This window comes from Apis cerana, linkage group LG16 (genome assembly GCF_029169275.1).
Source record: "Apis cerana isolate GH-2021 linkage group LG16, AcerK_1.0, whole genome shotgun sequence".
Lineage (NCBI taxonomy): Eukaryota > Metazoa > Arthropoda > Insecta > Hymenoptera > Apidae > Apis > Apis cerana.
The window spans coordinates 5,262,572-5,279,706 of record NC_083867.1 but is presented as its reverse complement, the minus strand read 5'-3'; the positions used below and the strand labels follow the sequence as shown (position 1 = coordinate 5,279,706).

General features: G+C 18.0%; 5 protein-coding genes across 16 annotated transcripts; 2 read left to right on the top strand and 3 right to left on the bottom strand.

The window, feature by feature from the left end:
* Positions 1 to 584: 584 nt before the first annotated feature.
* LOC108000255 (uncharacterized protein PF3D7_1120600) lies at positions 585 to 5,809 on the bottom strand. Of its 8 annotated transcripts, none has more exons than XM_062086704.1 (5): positions 4,977 to 5,809; positions 4,109 to 4,314; positions 3,020 to 3,368; positions 2,714 to 2,919; positions 585 to 2,449 (listed from the first exon to the last, which is right to left on the bottom strand). In XM_062086704.1, the coding sequence occupies exons 2-5, from the start codon at positions 4,262 to 4,264 to the stop codon at positions 1,169 to 1,171; spliced, it is 1,992 nt and encodes a 663-aa protein (XP_061942688.1). In that variant the 5' UTR covers positions 4,265 to 4,314; positions 4,977 to 5,809; the 3' UTR covers positions 585 to 1,168. The 8 variants fall into 8 exon arrangements, with proteins under 8 accessions (XP_061942688.1, XP_061942689.1, XP_028523775.2 ...); XM_062086705.1 differs by having other exon boundaries at positions 4,109 to 4,221; positions 5,482 to 5,809; XM_028667974.2 differs by having other exon boundaries at positions 5,580 to 5,809.
* A 684-nt stretch (positions 5,810 to 6,493) lies between these two features.
* LOC108000263 (golgin-45) lies at positions 6,494 to 8,950 on the bottom strand. 2 transcript variants are annotated; one of them, XM_062086708.1, is made up of 6 exons: positions 8,837 to 8,950; positions 7,743 to 8,287; positions 7,381 to 7,580; positions 7,167 to 7,295; positions 6,823 to 7,048; positions 6,494 to 6,718 (listed from the first exon to the last, which is right to left on the bottom strand). In XM_062086708.1, the coding sequence occupies exons 2-6, from the start codon at positions 8,274 to 8,276 to the stop codon at positions 6,557 to 6,559; spliced, it is 1,251 nt and encodes a 416-aa protein (XP_061942692.1). In that variant the 5' UTR covers positions 8,277 to 8,287; positions 8,837 to 8,950; the 3' UTR covers positions 6,494 to 6,556. The 2 variants fall into 2 exon arrangements, with proteins under 2 accessions (XP_061942692.1, XP_016915981.2); XM_017060492.3 differs by lacking the exon at positions 8,837 to 8,950 and adding an exon at positions 8,611 to 8,752.
* Positions 8,951 to 9,274: 324 nt separating this feature from the next.
* Positions 9,275 to 12,891, top strand: LOC108000283 (peptidyl-prolyl cis-trans isomerase A-like). 2 transcript variants are annotated; one of them, XM_062086712.1, is made up of 5 exons: positions 9,275 to 9,424; positions 9,648 to 9,867; positions 10,196 to 10,710; positions 10,918 to 11,194; positions 11,307 to 12,891. In XM_062086712.1, exons 3-5 carry the CDS (start codon positions 10,523 to 10,525, stop codon positions 11,376 to 11,378), a joined length of 537 nt encoding a protein of 178 aa, XP_061942696.1. In that variant the 5' UTR covers positions 9,275 to 9,424; positions 9,648 to 9,867; positions 10,196 to 10,522; the 3' UTR covers positions 11,379 to 12,891. The 2 variants fall into 2 exon arrangements, 1 of the variants encoding a protein (XP_061942696.1); XR_009833196.1 differs by lacking the exon at positions 10,196 to 10,710.
* On the bottom strand, positions 11,714 to 14,553 carry LOC108000266 (LIM and senescent cell antigen-like-containing domain protein 1). 3 transcript variants are annotated; one of them, XM_062086710.1, is made up of 8 exons: positions 14,469 to 14,535; positions 14,112 to 14,191; positions 13,461 to 13,574; positions 13,152 to 13,264; positions 12,887 to 13,079; positions 12,655 to 12,796; positions 12,320 to 12,578; positions 11,714 to 12,211 (listed from the first exon to the last, which is right to left on the bottom strand). In XM_062086710.1, the coding sequence occupies exons 3-8, from the start codon at positions 13,562 to 13,564 to the stop codon at positions 12,012 to 12,014; spliced, it is 1,011 nt and encodes a 336-aa protein (XP_061942694.1). In that variant the 5' UTR covers positions 13,565 to 13,574; positions 14,112 to 14,191; positions 14,469 to 14,535; the 3' UTR covers positions 11,714 to 12,011. The 3 variants fall into 3 exon arrangements, with proteins under 3 accessions (XP_061942694.1, XP_061942693.1, XP_061942695.1); XM_062086709.1 differs by having other exon boundaries at positions 14,183 to 14,553; XM_062086711.1 differs by lacking the exons at positions 14,112 to 14,191; positions 14,469 to 14,535 and adding an exon at positions 13,932 to 13,954.
* Positions 14,554 to 15,369: 816 nt separating this feature from the next.
* LOC108000273 (cytochrome c oxidase subunit 5B, mitochondrial) lies at positions 15,370 to 16,586 on the top strand. Its single transcript, XM_017060510.3, has 3 exons — positions 15,370 to 15,601; positions 15,761 to 15,834; positions 16,308 to 16,586. The coding sequence occupies exons 1-3, from the start codon at positions 15,517 to 15,519 to the stop codon at positions 16,515 to 16,517; spliced, it is 369 nt and encodes a 122-aa protein (XP_016915999.1). The 5' UTR covers positions 15,370 to 15,516; the 3' UTR covers positions 16,518 to 16,586.
* Positions 16,587 to 17,135: the final 549 nt, after the last annotated feature.

Below are 17,135 nucleotides of genomic sequence, written 5' to 3'. Positions count from 1 at the left end.
TAGAAGAAAAACAGATAGAAAAATTAGAATCAATGAAAGAAAAAAAATTGTAGAATTAATGCCATCTCTAATGCTATAGATGAAACAAATATAAATAAAAAGAGTAAGAGAAATATAGTAAGAGAAATAAAAATAGTAAAAGAAAGATAGCAAAAGAAATAAAAATATTAAAACAAAAATAGAAATAAGATAAGAATTGACTGTTATCGGTATCTTTTAATTATTAGAGACATATCTTTAGAGATAAGATAAAATAGAGAAAAAATTGAATATGAGTGCCATCTTTTGAAAGTTTTCAAATAATTTTTTTAAAAGATATTTTTGACAATCAAAAGATAATGCTGAAAATCAATTTTATCTAATTTATCCAATCTCTACCCTCTTCCTCCATCCTTCTTTTTGAGTTTCATTTGCGGCACTTTAGAAATAATGCTATTTTCAATATTTTTTTAGTTATTTCTGTGCTCTATATTTTTTTATTTTCATTTTTTAATAAATTTAATTAATTTTTTCATATAACTATTTTATGTTATAAAAAATTATTTTATATATAAATTATCATCTTGAAAATAATATAAATAAAATTGGTAAGAAAACATTTTTTATTTTTCTTATGTATTACAAAATATTAACTATATAATATATTCATAGATTCTATACTAATATATTTTAAACTATTTTCTACTTATATGAATATTATATATGAAGATACAAAAAAAATATTTTTTAATAAGAAAAGAATAAAATTTTAACAAATAAATATGCACAATAAATATATTTTTCTGAAATTATTTAAATCATAAAAAATTAATTATTAAGTAAAACTTTTTATGTATTCTGCATTCAAATTTGTAATCTTAATTTTTTAATAAAATTTATAATCATATTTATAATATAATCTGTAATCATATTTATAATAATTATAATATATATCATAATCAAATATTAATAATTATATCTAATGAAATTATTATAATCAATAAAATATTTGCATTCAATATAAAAAAAGATAACTTTTCTCTATTATATATAATAATTATATTATATATAATAATTATATAATAATTATATTAATTATTTTGTGTCATTAACTATAAATAAAAAATATTCTTTCTAATGTATACATTTTATCACAAAATATTTTCTTAAATTGTTAATAAATTATCTTTTAAGTTGTTATGAATTTATTTTTCTTTTTTAATTGAATTTTTTTATTTTTATGATTAATAGTTTCATTTAAATGTTTTCTCTTTTTTAAAAATTTTAAATTCTGTTGTAATTGATGTAAATTGTTATTGATTTTATTATTAGATTTCATTTGAGAAAATGATGATAAGAATTTATCTGATGTTACTTGTTGTACATTTTCTGTTGATATATTTGTTCTAATCTGTGACTTATTAAGTACTGAATGTTTATTTTGTATTGAATCTTTACATTTTATATTTTCATAATTTGATTTTTTTATATTTATAGAATCCTCTTTGTCAATCATAACTTTACTAAAAATTGCTGTTGATATAGGGACTGGAATAGGAATAGGAATAGGAATTGGTATAGGAATGGGTAAAGGATAAGGTACTAGTATTGTAACAGGAGGTAATTTTGAAGGTAATGAATGAAATAATTCAGTTTGATTGGATTGTTTAAATAATGAAGTTTCTGAAGAAATATTAGTTTGTTTTTGATCCTTTGTTTGGCTAAATTCATTTGATTTAGATAAAAATGGAATTTCTTCGTCTATTACATGTGAAGTTGAATTTAGAAAATATGATGATTTTAACATGTTTCCTGATGAATTAACATATTCTTTTTCTTGTAAATTTTTTATGTCTTTTACATGTATATTCTTTTTTAAAAATGTTTTATTATTTTGATGATTATGTGAATTATGATTTATAATATTCATTACATGTTCTTTTTTAAAATCCTTATAATTCAAATCATTTTTTTTTGAATAATTTAATCTATGATGACTTTTATTAGCTATATAATGCCAATGTTTATTTTCTTCATTTATTAAAATTTTTTTATTATGTTCATTAATATTATTTTTATTAATTTCTATACAAAATTTTTTTCTTTGTTCATTATAATTATTAGTATATTTTTTTATGTATGATATATTTTTTTTTTTTGATATTTTTTGATTAGATACTATTAACTTTTCAGTATTATTTTGTTCTGTTTCTGTTATTCTATTATTATAAAGAGATGATGAAAAATGTGTATCAGCTAAACATATATTTTCTGTGGAATTATTTAATGGTGATTGACAACTTCGAAACCATAATTCTGGTGTTATTAAACTACCTTTTTCTGTGTCATGAAAAGAAACATTGTTTAAATCTTGAAGCATTAAATGAGTTTGTGTTTCATGACAGAAAATATTGATTTTATATTGATTCAAACATCTATTGCTACAAAATTGAAGTTGATTTTCACCATCCTGAAAAAGAAAATACCACTAATATATTAGTATATTATTAAATTATATTGTTAAATTATTATATATTATATATTATTAAATTAATATATATAATATAATATAATATATTAATATATTATAAATTTTTATAATATATTGAAATTATTTATTTATAGTATATTACATTATAAAATTATTTCAATTTAAGTTAAAATAAGAGAAACAATGTTTTCATAATTAATTGTGTTATTTTTTTTTATATTTAATATTTTATATTTTATTTACCTGAAGATCAACATAACTAGTTGGATTTTTTATATGTCTACACCAATCACATATTTTTGTTTGTTTAAAAACTGTTCTTCTACTAGATACAAAGCAAGTTTCACTACAAAAGTATCCCATAGAATTTATCATATTATAAGAATGAATTTTTTCTGATTCACATGTTTGAGTACATGTTCTACCACACCAAGAACAAGATACATTATCTATAAAAGTATCATATTAAATTTATTAAAATTTCTTTAATTTCTTTCTTCTTTTATCTTTGTTTATTTATTTATGCATAATATATATTTTGCATCTTACCTGAATAAATAGAATTTGAATAACTTTCATATGGAAATTTAGTTGTAGAGTCAAAAGATGCTGTTTTCATTGATAAAGGAGACATTAATTGTCTATTCAGAGATATTAAGTTATTATTAGAATAAGATATATTGGACATTTCAAAAACTGAATTAGATATATTTAATGATGGAGATTTTAATGCTAATTTGTTTGAAATAATATCTTGATTAATTTGAAGCATTTCATTATTTTTTGTAATAGGTTTAGATGTAAAATGATCCAGATTTAAACTTTTTGTACAACCGCTATCCACTTTGTCATAGCCATACCATCCCAATAATTCACTCATTGCATTTGCTGCATATTCCTATAATAATATATAAAAATATATTATTCATTATGTATAAAAATAATTTTTTTCAATATCATTTTGTACATAATTGTTTTTAATTTAATTTATATAAGCGCAGTATTTATATAATTAAAAATATTTTATTATATATATAATTATTAATAGTTAATAATTACTATTAATAGTATTTCCAAAAAAATAATAGTATTTAAAAAAAAATAAATAAAACGGGCTTTTGATAAATTATGTTTGAAATAATAAATAAAAAAAAAATTTGAAATAAAGAAATTATAATGAACGAAATTGAATATTCGTTAATTATAATAGAATACGGATCAATGGATTATATTACATTTTAATAGCATGGATTATGTTACTCTCATATTACTTATACATAGTATATGTATATGCACGAACAAAATTTGTTAAATTATTGCGATTATATTTATTCAATCCTTTATAAATGAAATTTTTTTAATTATGAAAGAAAAATTAAGTATAATTTTTTATTTTAGTTTTAATATTGGAAATTAATAAGTGCAATAATAATTTATGTAATATAATTAATAGATATAATTTAACAATATAATAGAGAAAAAAATTATTACAATATATAATAAAATTATAAAAAATAAATATAATAATATTTAACTTTATTAAATAATTAGATTATATTCATATTCTATTATTTTGATTAATTGTTTATTAATAAAATAAAAATATAAATCTAAATGTAAAAAATAAAAATATAATACCTGAATTTCATTATTAGTTTCTTCTTGTTTAATTTTAACTGGCGTACAATTTTTTTGAGATGAATAATAAGATTCATTATAAGGTGACGAGGAAAATACTTTCCTTGTGTTTTCTTCGATGTTTTTTAAAAATAAATTAATTGGTTTATTGTCCATATTATATTATGAAATATGAACATAAACTTGATAATAATATTTTTTTAAACCTTTTAACAAAATTTCAAGAAAATTGATATTAATATTAATTCTATTATGTTACATTTATTATATATTAAGATAATAAAATGTTACGTAAAATTACTTCAAACAAGATTATATTTCGTATTTTTTTTATAAATTAATAATGAAATTATATATTTATTTTTCAATTAAATATTAACGCCAATTGTACCGTATTAAATTTTATTTCAATGAAATCAAAAATGTTTTATGATTGACTTTTTTTTTTTTGATTTTTAATTTATTCATTATTTTTAATATCAATATCAAGTATTTACATGATATATGATTTTTTTATTATTGACTATTTTACTTAATTTTATATTATATTATATTGTTATAAATAATTATATATAATTATTAATTTGTTTATTAAATTCTTGTTTTATTATAAAATTTATTAAAATCTTTATTATTGTATTTTTCCGTATTATATTAAAAATTAAAAATTAAATTTATTAAAAATTAAAGAAATTATTAAAAAAAATATTAAATTAAATATTATTAAATTAAATTTTTATTTATTGTATCATTATGTGTTTATTTGTTTGCGCTCTTATTATGTATTTAATAATGATAAGAAATAACAATTTAAAATTTCAAAGAATTCACATCGAAACAAATATGTATTATATATAATAATACATACATATATATTTGAATAAGTAATACTAAAGCATCAAGCTGTGCCTAATCAAATTTCACTGATATTTTTAGGCCACTAAGGTAATACAACTTGCGTGAAAATAGATCGCATAAATAACTCGTATCTTCTTGTCGACTTTGCAAAAATTTTCTTTATTTTTTTCAAATATTTATTTTTTTATGCATATCATATAATTTTTAATTATTATTCGATATTAATTATATATATAAAATTGTTAGAATATGCAAAACGACATACTTTATGAAAATAAATTATTTAAATATTTAAATAGTTCTTTTAAATAATTCCACGTATACTATTTATATGCATTATTATTTGTATTAATAATTAAAAATAATTTTAGAAATGCATTTTTATTTATAAATTACATGTTATGATTTTTCAAAATTAGAAACCGAAATATAAAATAATATTTTGAATTAAATTTTAAACTTTGATATACAAGCAAAGAAAAGGATAGAAAAAAAATTTAATTTTATGCGCGCACTTTTTTTAATTTTCGGGATTTCTCACAATTGTAATGTTTCTTTTTCTCCTTTTTTTTTAAATTTCAAAGATAAAATTATAAAAAAAATCAATAAATACAAACAAAAATATCCGCGAAATAATTTCGTTACAAATCGTTCGCGCTCGTCCAAAGTCGAGGTCGATAACAATTGACATGTTACAGCTACGATCGCTCAGTGTGAACTAAACGATGAATTTTCGCAGTCTATTAAATAACATGAAATCTTGCACTGCATAATTTATTCGTCAACTGTTTTTGTTAGATTAATTAAATGCTATAAATATTATATTATATTAAATTTGTTTGATATATATTGGAAATTTTAAATTAATTATGAATATTTCTTTAACATATTATTTTATAATATTAAGTTAAACATGAAATAAATTATTTATCCATATATAATAGATAAACATATAACAATAGATAAACATATTAATGACATAATTGAATAAATTAATTTATAATATTAATGATAAATATATTATTAAGATAATTGAATTTAAAAATTTTTTATTCATCACAATTTAATATTTTAATGAAAATTAATTTGAAAAATCACAAAATTAAACAATTTCAAGATTAATTAGGATTCAAAAAAAATCTATATATTATATTATATATATTATATATATTAAATAAAAACGAAAATTTTCGAAAAATTAATATAATAAATTTTTATAATTTTATATAAACTTACAAAGAGAAAAACATTTTCTTTAAAAAAAATAAGATTTAAAATAAAATGAAATGATCATTACTATTGCAAAAGTATCTTCTACTTATACCATTTTATTTCTTATTTAAAATTAATTAGAACATTTTATAGTATATTTTATTAGTACAAAATTAATTAAAATATTGATATTTAATATTTATTTTTTTATTGTCATTTAATATTATTATAAATAAACTGATAATTCTAAATATAAAAATAATATAGTATAATATATTCAAAAATTTCAAATAGAGTTTAAAAAAGTACAGTATATTAATTATTTTATTTAATTATTTATTAGTTAAGTTGTAGCAATTTATTGAAATAAAAAACTTTTTAAATTTGTTTAATTTCACCACTACAATGAGGACAACAGGTTATATTTGAATCGCTTCGTGGAAGAAAGATTTGGCCACCAATTGCAACAGCTGCTCCCATTACTGCACTACAAGCTACATCTTGTCTTCCTGACATAAGTAATTTTGGGCTCATAAGAAGCTGTATAAAAATGAAAAAAAAAATAAATATAAATAAAATAAATAAAATAAATAAAACAAAATAAAATAAACAAATTATTTATACAATGAAAAAATTAGATTTACTTGTTCTGCAGTCTTCTCAGCAAGTGTTTTCATGTCTAAACCAGTTATATTAATTTCTCTTTGTAAATTAATATTTTCTACACCACTTAATAATTGAACTTTCAGAATTTCTGCAAGTTGGAAACAGCCTTGTGTTAAATCTATTATGTTTGTACTCAATAATTCATGTCTTTTGCAAGTAACAGTTGCAACAGGATCAAAATTTTCACGTAAAATGCTAAGTATTCTAAAAAAATATAAATATAATATATAAGTATATAATAATTATATATTAATATATTAATATATTCTATAAAAATATTTGCATTAATACAATAAATTATATATGTTTTATAAATACAAACCTGTATGTTTTAAGAGATATATCTCGTATAAGATTTCGATCCTCTAAAAGTCTTTTTATTACTTCTTGAAGATCTGTAGTTCTTTGACAAAGAGCTGCTTTCCATTTTGCAAGTTCTTCAACCATTAAGCTATGAAAAAATTACTAAGAGTTAACTAATTGTATATAAATTTGAAAATTAAAAAAAGTATTTGTGTTAATTTATTTTCATTTACCTACTGGCTAAGAATTTACTTCTCCAGACTTCACATTGACCAGCTAACCATTCTGTTTGTTCTTGATGTGTTGAAAGATGTTGAGCAGAATTTAAAAGAGCTCGAGCAAGTTGTAATTTATCTTCAGTTAACAAATGAACTTTAGTTTCAAGATCTTCTCCAACAGCAGCTACTAATAAATTTTTTAATTCTCCATTAACCTATTATGCAAAAATATATAAGCAAAATTGTATAAAATATTACTATCTAGTATAAAAAAAATAATATTCCAAATAAATTTAAAATAAATATTAAATTTATGTATACATATTTTTATAAATAAAAATTAGTTGAATTTTTAAATAATTAAATCATTTTAATACTTGTGCTTGAAATTTCAATTGATTTTCAAGTTGACTATTTTCCTCTTTAAGTTTTTGTATTTCTGCTTCATATTCTTCTTTTTCTTTCAACCATTCATTTCCTATACAATTATTTTCATCTATTATCTTTAATTCATTACATAGCACTTTTGTTTCATGAAGTTTCATAGCAACAACTTGAGCAACAGTCATATTTACATTTACATTACTTTTTTGTAACTTTTTATTTTTTTTTTCATATGGAATTATTGGATTAACTGCAGCTTTATATGGTTCATAAGGAATAAATTTTGGTTCTTTTAGTTTTAAAGAATTTAAAATATGTTTTTCATCTTTTACATTAGTAACATATTTTGGTTTCAAATTTACTATTGGACCATTCGGAGTAACTGGAGGAATTGAACTTAATTGTTTTAAATCTGTTGGATGATAAATTAATGTTTCACCAAGACGACATTTTGTCTGTTTAATTTCAATTTTTTCAGCAGTTACATTTTCCATTCCATCACCTTCTGTACGTTTAATCGAACCCATGACTTGTATATCTTAAACATTAATAAAATTATATTATTAATATATAATAAAAAAAATTTTAAAAATAACGGATATAATAATCTAAAATACAAATAAATATTTTTTTAAATTGTAATTATTTTTATATATTTTTCTATTAAAATAATTATAGAATAAGTAAATAAAATATTTAATTACTTATATAATGATAATATTATTATAAAATTAATTCTTATTTTTATAAAAAATTGAAATTTAGATACATAAAAATAAAATAATAAATGAAAATAACTACAAAAATAAAAAATATAAATACATTATAAATTTACAAATAAACGATAAAAAGTAATCTAACCTTGTGATTTAATTTGAGTTTTATCTTTAAAATTTGAAATATTGGCCATTTTTTTTTAAATTATATTTATTTAAACAATTTTAATGTTGTTTTCTATAAAAATAATTTTTATAAACAAATTGTAAACTACTTTGTATAAGTATATCAATCATTATCAATCCCCTATTTGATACATACAATTTAATAAAACGAATTCACATAGAATGAATAGTAAAATGCGCATTACCTATATGTAAAAATATAGGAATGAAAATTTTTTATATAAATTAAAACACATATTGATATTTATAAACCAAAATTTTTGTATTTTAACAGATATTTTATAATTGTACAATTATAATTGTCTTCGTAAATATATAATTTAAATAATTTCTTTTGAAAAAAACTATTCAATAAATTTAAATTGAATAATTAAATTAATTTTAAATTTTAAATTTTTAATAAATTAAAAAAATATTCTATTAATAATCATTGATCTTATATATATATATTTTCCAATAAAAAACGACGAAAAATAAATGAAAAGTTTTTGTAAAAATTAATATCGATCGATTTCGATAATTCGATTTTTCAAATTTAATTTCAAATTTTCATATATAAATAAAGTAATTAACCATGAATTTAATACAATAAAAATATTAAAAAAAAAATTTAAATTAAGTTATTCAATATAACTTTAATGAAAATAATAATTTAAAATAATTATGCAAAATGCAAAATGTCAATTAAATTTTATTATAAATTTTAATCCCTTTTTCAATTGATATATTATTAAATTTAAGAAAAGATTCATTATAATTCAAAATTAAATATGGTAAGAATAATAATCATATTTATATTATAATGCAATAATTTAGTTTATAATTAATTAATAATATTTTTAATTGATAAAATAATGTATTTTCATAAATTTCAAATTTTAATTTCAATAATAACATTATAACAATAATTTTATATAATACAAGATACATATATATAAATAAATATGCACATAAAATAGAATAATGTAATATAATATATTATACTTTAATTTATAGTTATTTCAAATATAAAAAAATTATGGATAAAAAAGAATATAAAAAATATAAACAAAGAATTGCTCAAACTGAAGCTAAAATTGACAATAAAGCTCCACCATTTCATGTGGCTTATTATTATGATAAACATAATATGAGAAGTGATTTAACTCGAATACGAGAAATAGATAGAGAAAATATGACATTATTAAGACGAATAAACATAATTGTCAGATTTGGAGTAAGAATAAGATATTTTATTTCAAGAATATTTATTCCACTATATTTTTATTTTAATCATTTCACTATTTATTTAATATTATATTTATTTTTATTTTTAAGTTTATTATTATAATATTTAATTTTTATAACATATTAAAAAAATTATATATGTTTTATGTTTGATAATATTTCAAATATATATTACTCATAAATAAAACAATTTTCTACTTAAAATATTAATTGCATAAATATAATAATATTATTATATATATTAAAATTCATAATATATATATATATTATATAAAAAATGTATTAAAAATATATTTTTTATTGTATGCGAATTATAGGGAAATATTGATTGTTGGTTACCGAAAATAATATATAGGCCAAAATTTTATGAACAACAAAAAGCAGAAAATAAAAAAATCAAGACACAAAATAAAAATATATTACAAAAAATTCAGAATGCAACTAGTAAATATTCTACTGTAGAATTTATACAAAGTTGGAAGGAAATGCAAAAGAAAATGGAAATAAAAAAAAAAAGGCAAATTTTCTTAAACGTTTAGCTATATTAATGTACCATGAAATAATATTTCTTATATGAATTTTATAGATATGAACATAAACCTTTAGTAAAAGTTATTGGATTGCAGTTAATTCCAGATCATTGTATGGTTAAAGATTTATCGTTACTAAAAGAAATGAATCCGTCTATTCGAACCAAATGTTTTTTTGAAATTGAAATTAAAGGAGATCAAAAATTAGGATGTATTCAATTCGAACTTTATAACGATATTGTACCTCAAACATGTAAAAATTTTGCAGAATTATGTCGTGGATTTAATGGTTTATCATATAAGTATATATTTTAAAAAGATAAATTATCATTCTTAAAATTTTTATCATTAAATCATGAATTTAATTATCATTAAATTATTATTATCAAATTTAATATAAAATATAATAAATTCGTATGATTATATCGGCAATTAAATCTTTATATAATATATTTATATTGTATTTATATTGTATTTATATTGACAAAAATAATATTTTTTTGTATTAGGAATACACCATTTCACCGAATTGTTTCTGGTTATTGGTGTCAAGGTGGAGATGTTACAAAATTTAACGGAAGTGGAGGAATTTCCATATATGGCGATTTTTTCGAAAATGAGAATTATAATTTACATCATGCTGGTCCTGGAATTTTATCCATGTGTAATGAGAATGAGAATAAAAGTAATTCCAAATTTAATCTTACTTTTAAACGGTTAGAGACTGTAAACGAAAAAAATGTAGTTTTTGGAAAAGTTATTGCAGGTCTTTCAAATATTTATAAGGTAATATTTTTAAATATTTATTTTAATAATATAATATATTTAATTTTAATCATATAATCGTGTAATGATTTTGAACGTCATTAAATATTAGTATAAAATCTAATATTTTTAGATCGAAGAATTTGGAACAAAAACGGGAAAACCATTTAAAACAATAATTGTATCTAATTGTGGTATTATATAAAGAAATAAAAATCATAGATAAAATCAAGTAAAAACATAAAAAATAAAATCAATTATTAAATCACACATATGTATATAAATATTATAATAATGTATATAAACATTAAAGTATTATATAAACATTTCTTTAATGAATGTGTCACAATTTAATATTAAATTTTTAAATTTAATATAGTTTAATTTTTTTATCACAAGATCAGTTAATTCTTTTAATGCATTTAATTATTTATATTAACTTTATAAATATGCATATTAACTTTATAAATATATATATATATATATAGTGATTTATATATTAAAAAAAAAATATAGGTAAATATTTGATAATAAACTATATTTTATTATATTTTTTGCAATAATCTCTATTTTTTATTATTCATATACAATTATCATCAATTATTTTATGTATATATTACATATATCCTATATATTCTAATTTATTCATAAGGCACTTAAAAATTGATGAAATAAATCTTCTTATTTATATAGATATATTAAAATAATTATATATGATTAAAACAAAAAAGATATAAATACAATTAAAATAAAATAATGTTAGCAATAAAGATATATATAATGCAATAGAAATTATTTTATATCTAATTAACCACAGACCATTATATAATTTATATTTTTAAGCTGGTATTCTTTTAGGATTTAAATCATACATTCGACGCATACGTTTTTTTAATTCTTGTGGAAATTTATCATAGCACTTTTTACATGCCGGTTTTAAATCGAATTCAAAAAACTTAGTTTTCTGATTCATTTTCTGATCACAAAAAGCACATGCAAAATGATGAACGCACCATGCTTTGTTCAAAGCTGTAAAAACTGAAAAATTCGAAATATATTATATATTTTTTTATTATTTAAATTATATTTATCATATTTTCAATATTTTCAATTCGAAAAATTGAAATAAATTTATAATATACTTGCCATCACCAGAAATTACTTGATTACATACAAAACATAAATTGCCAAAAAGTTGATGATAATGTGTTTCACAATAAGCTAAACCTTTCTTCTCATAGTGACGATGACCTAAAAATGGCTTTTCACATTTTGCACAAACAAAATGTTCAACATGCCAATGTTTGCCTAAAGCAGTTACTACTCGTTCCTCAATTGGACGTCGACATGCACCACAAATTGGAATTCCCATTTTATCATGACATCTCAAACAGTATAATTCATTCTAAAAATGTTATTAAATATACATCAATATGTTATAAAAAATATTATTTTAAAATAATATAATTATAAATATGTACCATTTCATTTGCAGCATATCCTGGTCTAGAATTAACTTCTCTAGCATCTGAATTAAGTTCTATACCACAAGCAGTACAATTAAAATGATAAGGATGATAAAGTTCTCCACGAAAACGAAGAGGTTTGTCATCAATTACACCACTAAAAATTATATATTATAAATATTTAAAAAATATATTTTGCTTGCATAATTTTTAAATTCAATTATGTAAATAAAATTAAAATTCATACTGGCATTGATGACAGATATATTTTCCAAGTGCCCCAGCCTTAACACGTGCATTACATGTGTGACATAATGCTCTACCCTGACATTTAATAAATCCTGCATCAGCCAATTCACCATTGCATTCTTCACAACGAAAACATCCTGGATGCCAATTAGCATTCATAGCTTTTATTACACGACCAATAACAAATTCTCCTGCATAAATATTAATTTTTTAAATTAAAATTTGCAATATTTTTATGATAAATACTAAAAACAATAACTTACCACATTTCTCACAACAAGGTGCAAATAAAACATGAAAATCATGTTCACAATATTTATATCCCTCAAATTCATAAAATATTCCATCTGGAAATGGACGAAAGCATTGTGCACATCTAAATAAAATATTTTTTTATTACAATTTTTTATAATTATAGATAATAATTAGATTTAAATTTTATGCATAATTATTAATATTTTTACTACATTATCTACTTAATATTTAAAAAATTATATTTAATTTATATTTTTTCTGCTAAAGAAAATATAATAAATTCTAATAAATTCTAAAAAAAATAATTCAATTCTTACACAAAACATTGAGGATGCCATAATTCTCCATTTGAATTAACAATCTTCTCATGAGGTACAAAACCTTCTCTACATCGAGAACAAAACATATTATCCAAAGACATTTCTGTAACACTTTATTAAAATTTATATTATTAATAAAAATAATTAGATATAAAACAATGTATATAAAATTATTTCTATAAATTAACATTTATTTAATATAATAATTAATGATTGATCAATATAATAAAGTATATATTTTTTGATTTTATAAATAAACATAATTTAAATTTTTATTTAATCTTAATTATAAAAAAAGATTTAATTAAATATTTAATATAAAAAATAAAAAAAAATAATATTTAATTTATTAAAAACTAACATAAATAAAATTTAATTAATATAAAATCATAAAATATACAATTAAAAATTTTTTAAATATTATTAATTATCAAATTTTTAGTATATAATGTAACAAATATACATCACATTTTTAAAATTGAATGATAATAATTTCATTTTTATCATATAAAAATATTCCTTTCTTATAATATATAAATATATAATTATAAAAATATTATATATTTATATTAATGTTTATATTATGTTTAAATCGGTGTTTCAAATATTTTATCTCATTATATATGTAACGGACTTAAAATTATATACCTGGAAACTAATTTTGCAGACGGTAGATTTCCTATAACACTATGTTTCACAAGAGAAATTATTGTGCTTACCCTGGCATTCTTTAATGATAAAGAAGAATTTATTAAAGCATATGATTTTTATTAAATATTATTATTATTATTATTATTATTATTATTTAAAAAATAGCAATATTATATATTAAATATTATTTAAAAATATCTAATATTTTTATAAATTAAAATTATCATTAATATCAATCACAGTTTTTAAAATAAAATTTTATATAGAAAAATACACAATATTACAAATATGATTGCACATTGACAATGAATATATTCGTTATATACTTAGTTAAATATTTAAAATAAAAATTACGTCATCAAATAATGTATCGTCTTTTCCATAATAATCATTTAACAGCAGTAACCAATCAGATGTTAGAAATATGGATTTACCTTTTGTGAAATATTGCTTTAAACAACGAAATAGAACTATATAGATATGAAACTTTATTATTTTAATTTTATTATAAATACTAAATAAAATATTCATTTATATACATAATATACATGCTTGTTAATATTAGTATAATTGAATTAATATAAACTAAAAAATTAAATTTTTCAATTTTGTTAAAATTATATTTACAAATATAAAATTTTATTTACAAAAAATTATTGAATTGCTTAATTTCTTAATATTTAATTAATATTGCATATATTTAAAGAGAATTTTATGATAATAATATGAGATTTTTATTATATGATAATAATATTAACAATATTCTTCTTTAAAATAATAATTACAATTATTACAAGAATTAAAAATAAAAAATAAAATAATATAAAATAAATTAAAAATTGTTTTATAAACTAATTTTTAATAATTTTTAATATTATTATATAAAAATCCATTATAAAAATTATAATAATTTTAATCATAATTTCAAATATTGTTTATTATTATTCATTGTTTAATATAATATTTAAAATTTTTTTTAATAATTATATAATTATATATTAATGTTAAAATAGTTGTATGTATATTTTTTAACAATTTGATATAATACAAAATAATATTTACTTTTAAATTATATAATAATATTTTTATTTTAAAATATAATAATATTTGTATAATATAATTTTACAGTAATATAAAATTTACATATAACATAATTTTAACTATTTATTAAATTAAATATTAGTTAAATACTAGTTATTAAATTATATAAATAAAAAAAATAGTTTTAAAAATATATTAAAATATATTAAAATCACTAAATTTAGTGATATGGCGCTGTTAGTCTACTAATCGATCGAAGAGTTTTATCAAAGTTGACACTCTGCAGCTGCTTCTGTACGAATTATTCTGTGTTCGTGAAAGAACATTTTCTTTCAATTAATTGTTAACTGTAATTTGAAAAATGGCATGGTTATGTAGTCGTATTGTTTTCCACAAATGTCGACGAACATTCTCTTGCAATGCTGTTAAATTCTCAAAAAAAGAAAGTAAAGTGAATATATTATTTAAATAATAAAATAATTATAAAAAAATTATTTAAATTTTTTGCATTTTTCTATTACGTAATATGATAATATAATTTATTGATTTTATATAATTTTTGATTTAGATATAAAATAAAGCTTTTAAATAAATTTCTATTACAGCTTTTCCTGATCCATTGGAACTTGCTACGGGATTGGAAAAACGTGAATTACTTGCTGCAGCAGCTGGTAATTTTGTAAGTTTATATTTAATAATTTTTTGAACTAATGTCACATTTTAAAATTTTATTTTTTTAAATGTTTTTACTATTATAATATAAAATAACGAATCATATTTAAGTCTAGTAATATATTTTATTAAATAAATTTATTAAAATAAGATAATATCAAAAATGTAATTTGCAAACTAAAATTATTTTTTGTGTAATATCATCATTTTTAAATATAAATAGAATTTTGTTTTTAAATTAATCTAGAAATTTGATTAAAATCAGTAAAAAAATTAATTATATATATATATATATATTGATATAAATTCTTATTTTATTATCATATATATTTATATGATAAAATTCCAAAATAAATAATATATTAGTTTTTTTAAAAAATGAAAATAAATATATAATGTTCTTAATTTATGGTTTATTTGATTTTTTTATAGATTATAAATTTTTTTTTAATTTTGATTAATTATTATTATTTATTTTAGGATCCATATCACATGAAAGCCATAGAAATATCACGTGATAGCACAAAGGATTGCCCAAATTTAGTACCAAGTGCATTCAAAAGTCGTATTGTTGGTTGCATTTGTGAACCAGATACTTCACATGTAAATTGGATGTGGTTACATGATGGCCAGCCACGCCGATGTGAATGTGGACATTGGTTTAAACTTACTCAAGTTGCACCACTTTAATTTAATGTCATTTCTTGTTAATTAGTCATTTGTTTAAAACATAGAATTAATGTTGTATAAAATATTAAAGATTGTTTTTATTTATTACCTTCTTATATCCTTTCTAATATTTCATATATATCTTTTAATTTAATTTAAAATAAATTATTGAAATCATTATTTTTTGTGTTGTATTTATCTAGTTTATTTCTAAATATTTATTCTAAAAATTTCAAAATAAAATTTTTTTTATGATATGAATTTATAAAAACAATGTAATATTAAAGTTTATAATTATAATTAAATGATATGAACTTTTATATAGTAATTAAATATGTATATTTCCAATTAAATTATTTTAATAAATATTATTAAAACCCTTTTTTTATATTTTATTTATACTTGTTTATATACTTATATTTATATACTTTATATTTATACTATTTATATTTATATTTATACTCATTTTTTTTATATTTTTTATTTTAATTTTAGTTAATATTAAACAAAATCATGATTAATTAATAAAAAAATTATATTTATCTAGTATATGCTAAAAAAATATAAATAAACAAATATATATAAATATATATATATAACCAATAAAAATATAATGAAATAGGAATATTAAAAAAATTG

Bases quoted from the DNA above. Each gene is read 5' to 3' on its own strand.
- LOC108000263 (XM_017060492.3), bottom strand. From the start codon at position 8,659: ATGGCCAATATTTCAAATTTTAAAGATAAAACTCAAATTAAATCACAA. The intron at 8,288-8,610 runs GTTAGATTACTT...TTAATGTTTAAG, and splicing joins AACTCAAATTAAATCACAAG to ATATACAAGTCATGGGTTCG. The intron at 7,581-7,742 runs GTATTAAAATGA...TTTGCATAATAG, and splicing joins AATTGAAATTTCAAGCACAA to GTTAATGGAGAATTAAAAAA.
- LOC108000273 (XM_017060510.3), top strand. From the start codon at position 15,517: ATGGCATGGTTATGTAGTCGTATTGTTTTCCACAAATGTCGACGAACA. The intron at 15,602-15,760 runs GTAAAGTGAATA...TTTCTATTACAG, and splicing joins TAAATTCTCAAAAAAAGAAA to CTTTTCCTGATCCATTGGAA. The intron at 15,835-16,307 runs GTAAGTTTATAT...TATTTATTTTAG, and splicing joins CTGCAGCAGCTGGTAATTTT to GATCCATATCACATGAAAGC.
- LOC108000266 (XM_062086709.1), bottom strand. The intron at 13,265-13,460 runs GTAAGAATTGAA...TATTTTATTTAG, and splicing joins TGGCATCCTCAATGTTTTGT to ATGTGCACAATGCTTTCGTC. The intron at 12,212-12,319 runs GCAAGTATATTA...CGAATTTTTCAG, and splicing joins TCAAGTAATTTCTGGTGATG to TTTTTACAGCTTTGAACAAA.
- LOC108000283 (XM_062086712.1), top strand. From the start codon at position 10,523: ATGGTTAAAGATTTATCGTTACTAAAAGAAATGAATCCGTCTATTCGA. The intron at 10,711-10,917 runs GTATATATTTTA...TTTTTGTATTAG, and splicing joins TTTAATGGTTTATCATATAA to GAATACACCATTTCACCGAA. The intron at 11,195-11,306 runs GTAATATTTTTA...TAATATTTTTAG, and splicing joins GTCTTTCAAATATTTATAAG to ATCGAAGAATTTGGAACAAA.
- LOC108000255 (XM_062086704.1), bottom strand. From the start codon at position 4,264: ATGGACAATAAACCAATTAATTTATTTTTAAAAAACATCGAAGAAAAC. The intron at 2,920-3,019 runs GTAAGATGCAAA...ATACTTTTATAG, and splicing joins TTCAAATTCTATTTATTCAG to ATAATGTATCTTGTTCTTGG. The intron at 2,450-2,713 runs GTAAATAAAATA...TTTCTTTTTCAG, and splicing joins CTAGTTATGTTGATCTTCAG to GATGGTGAAAATCAACTTCA.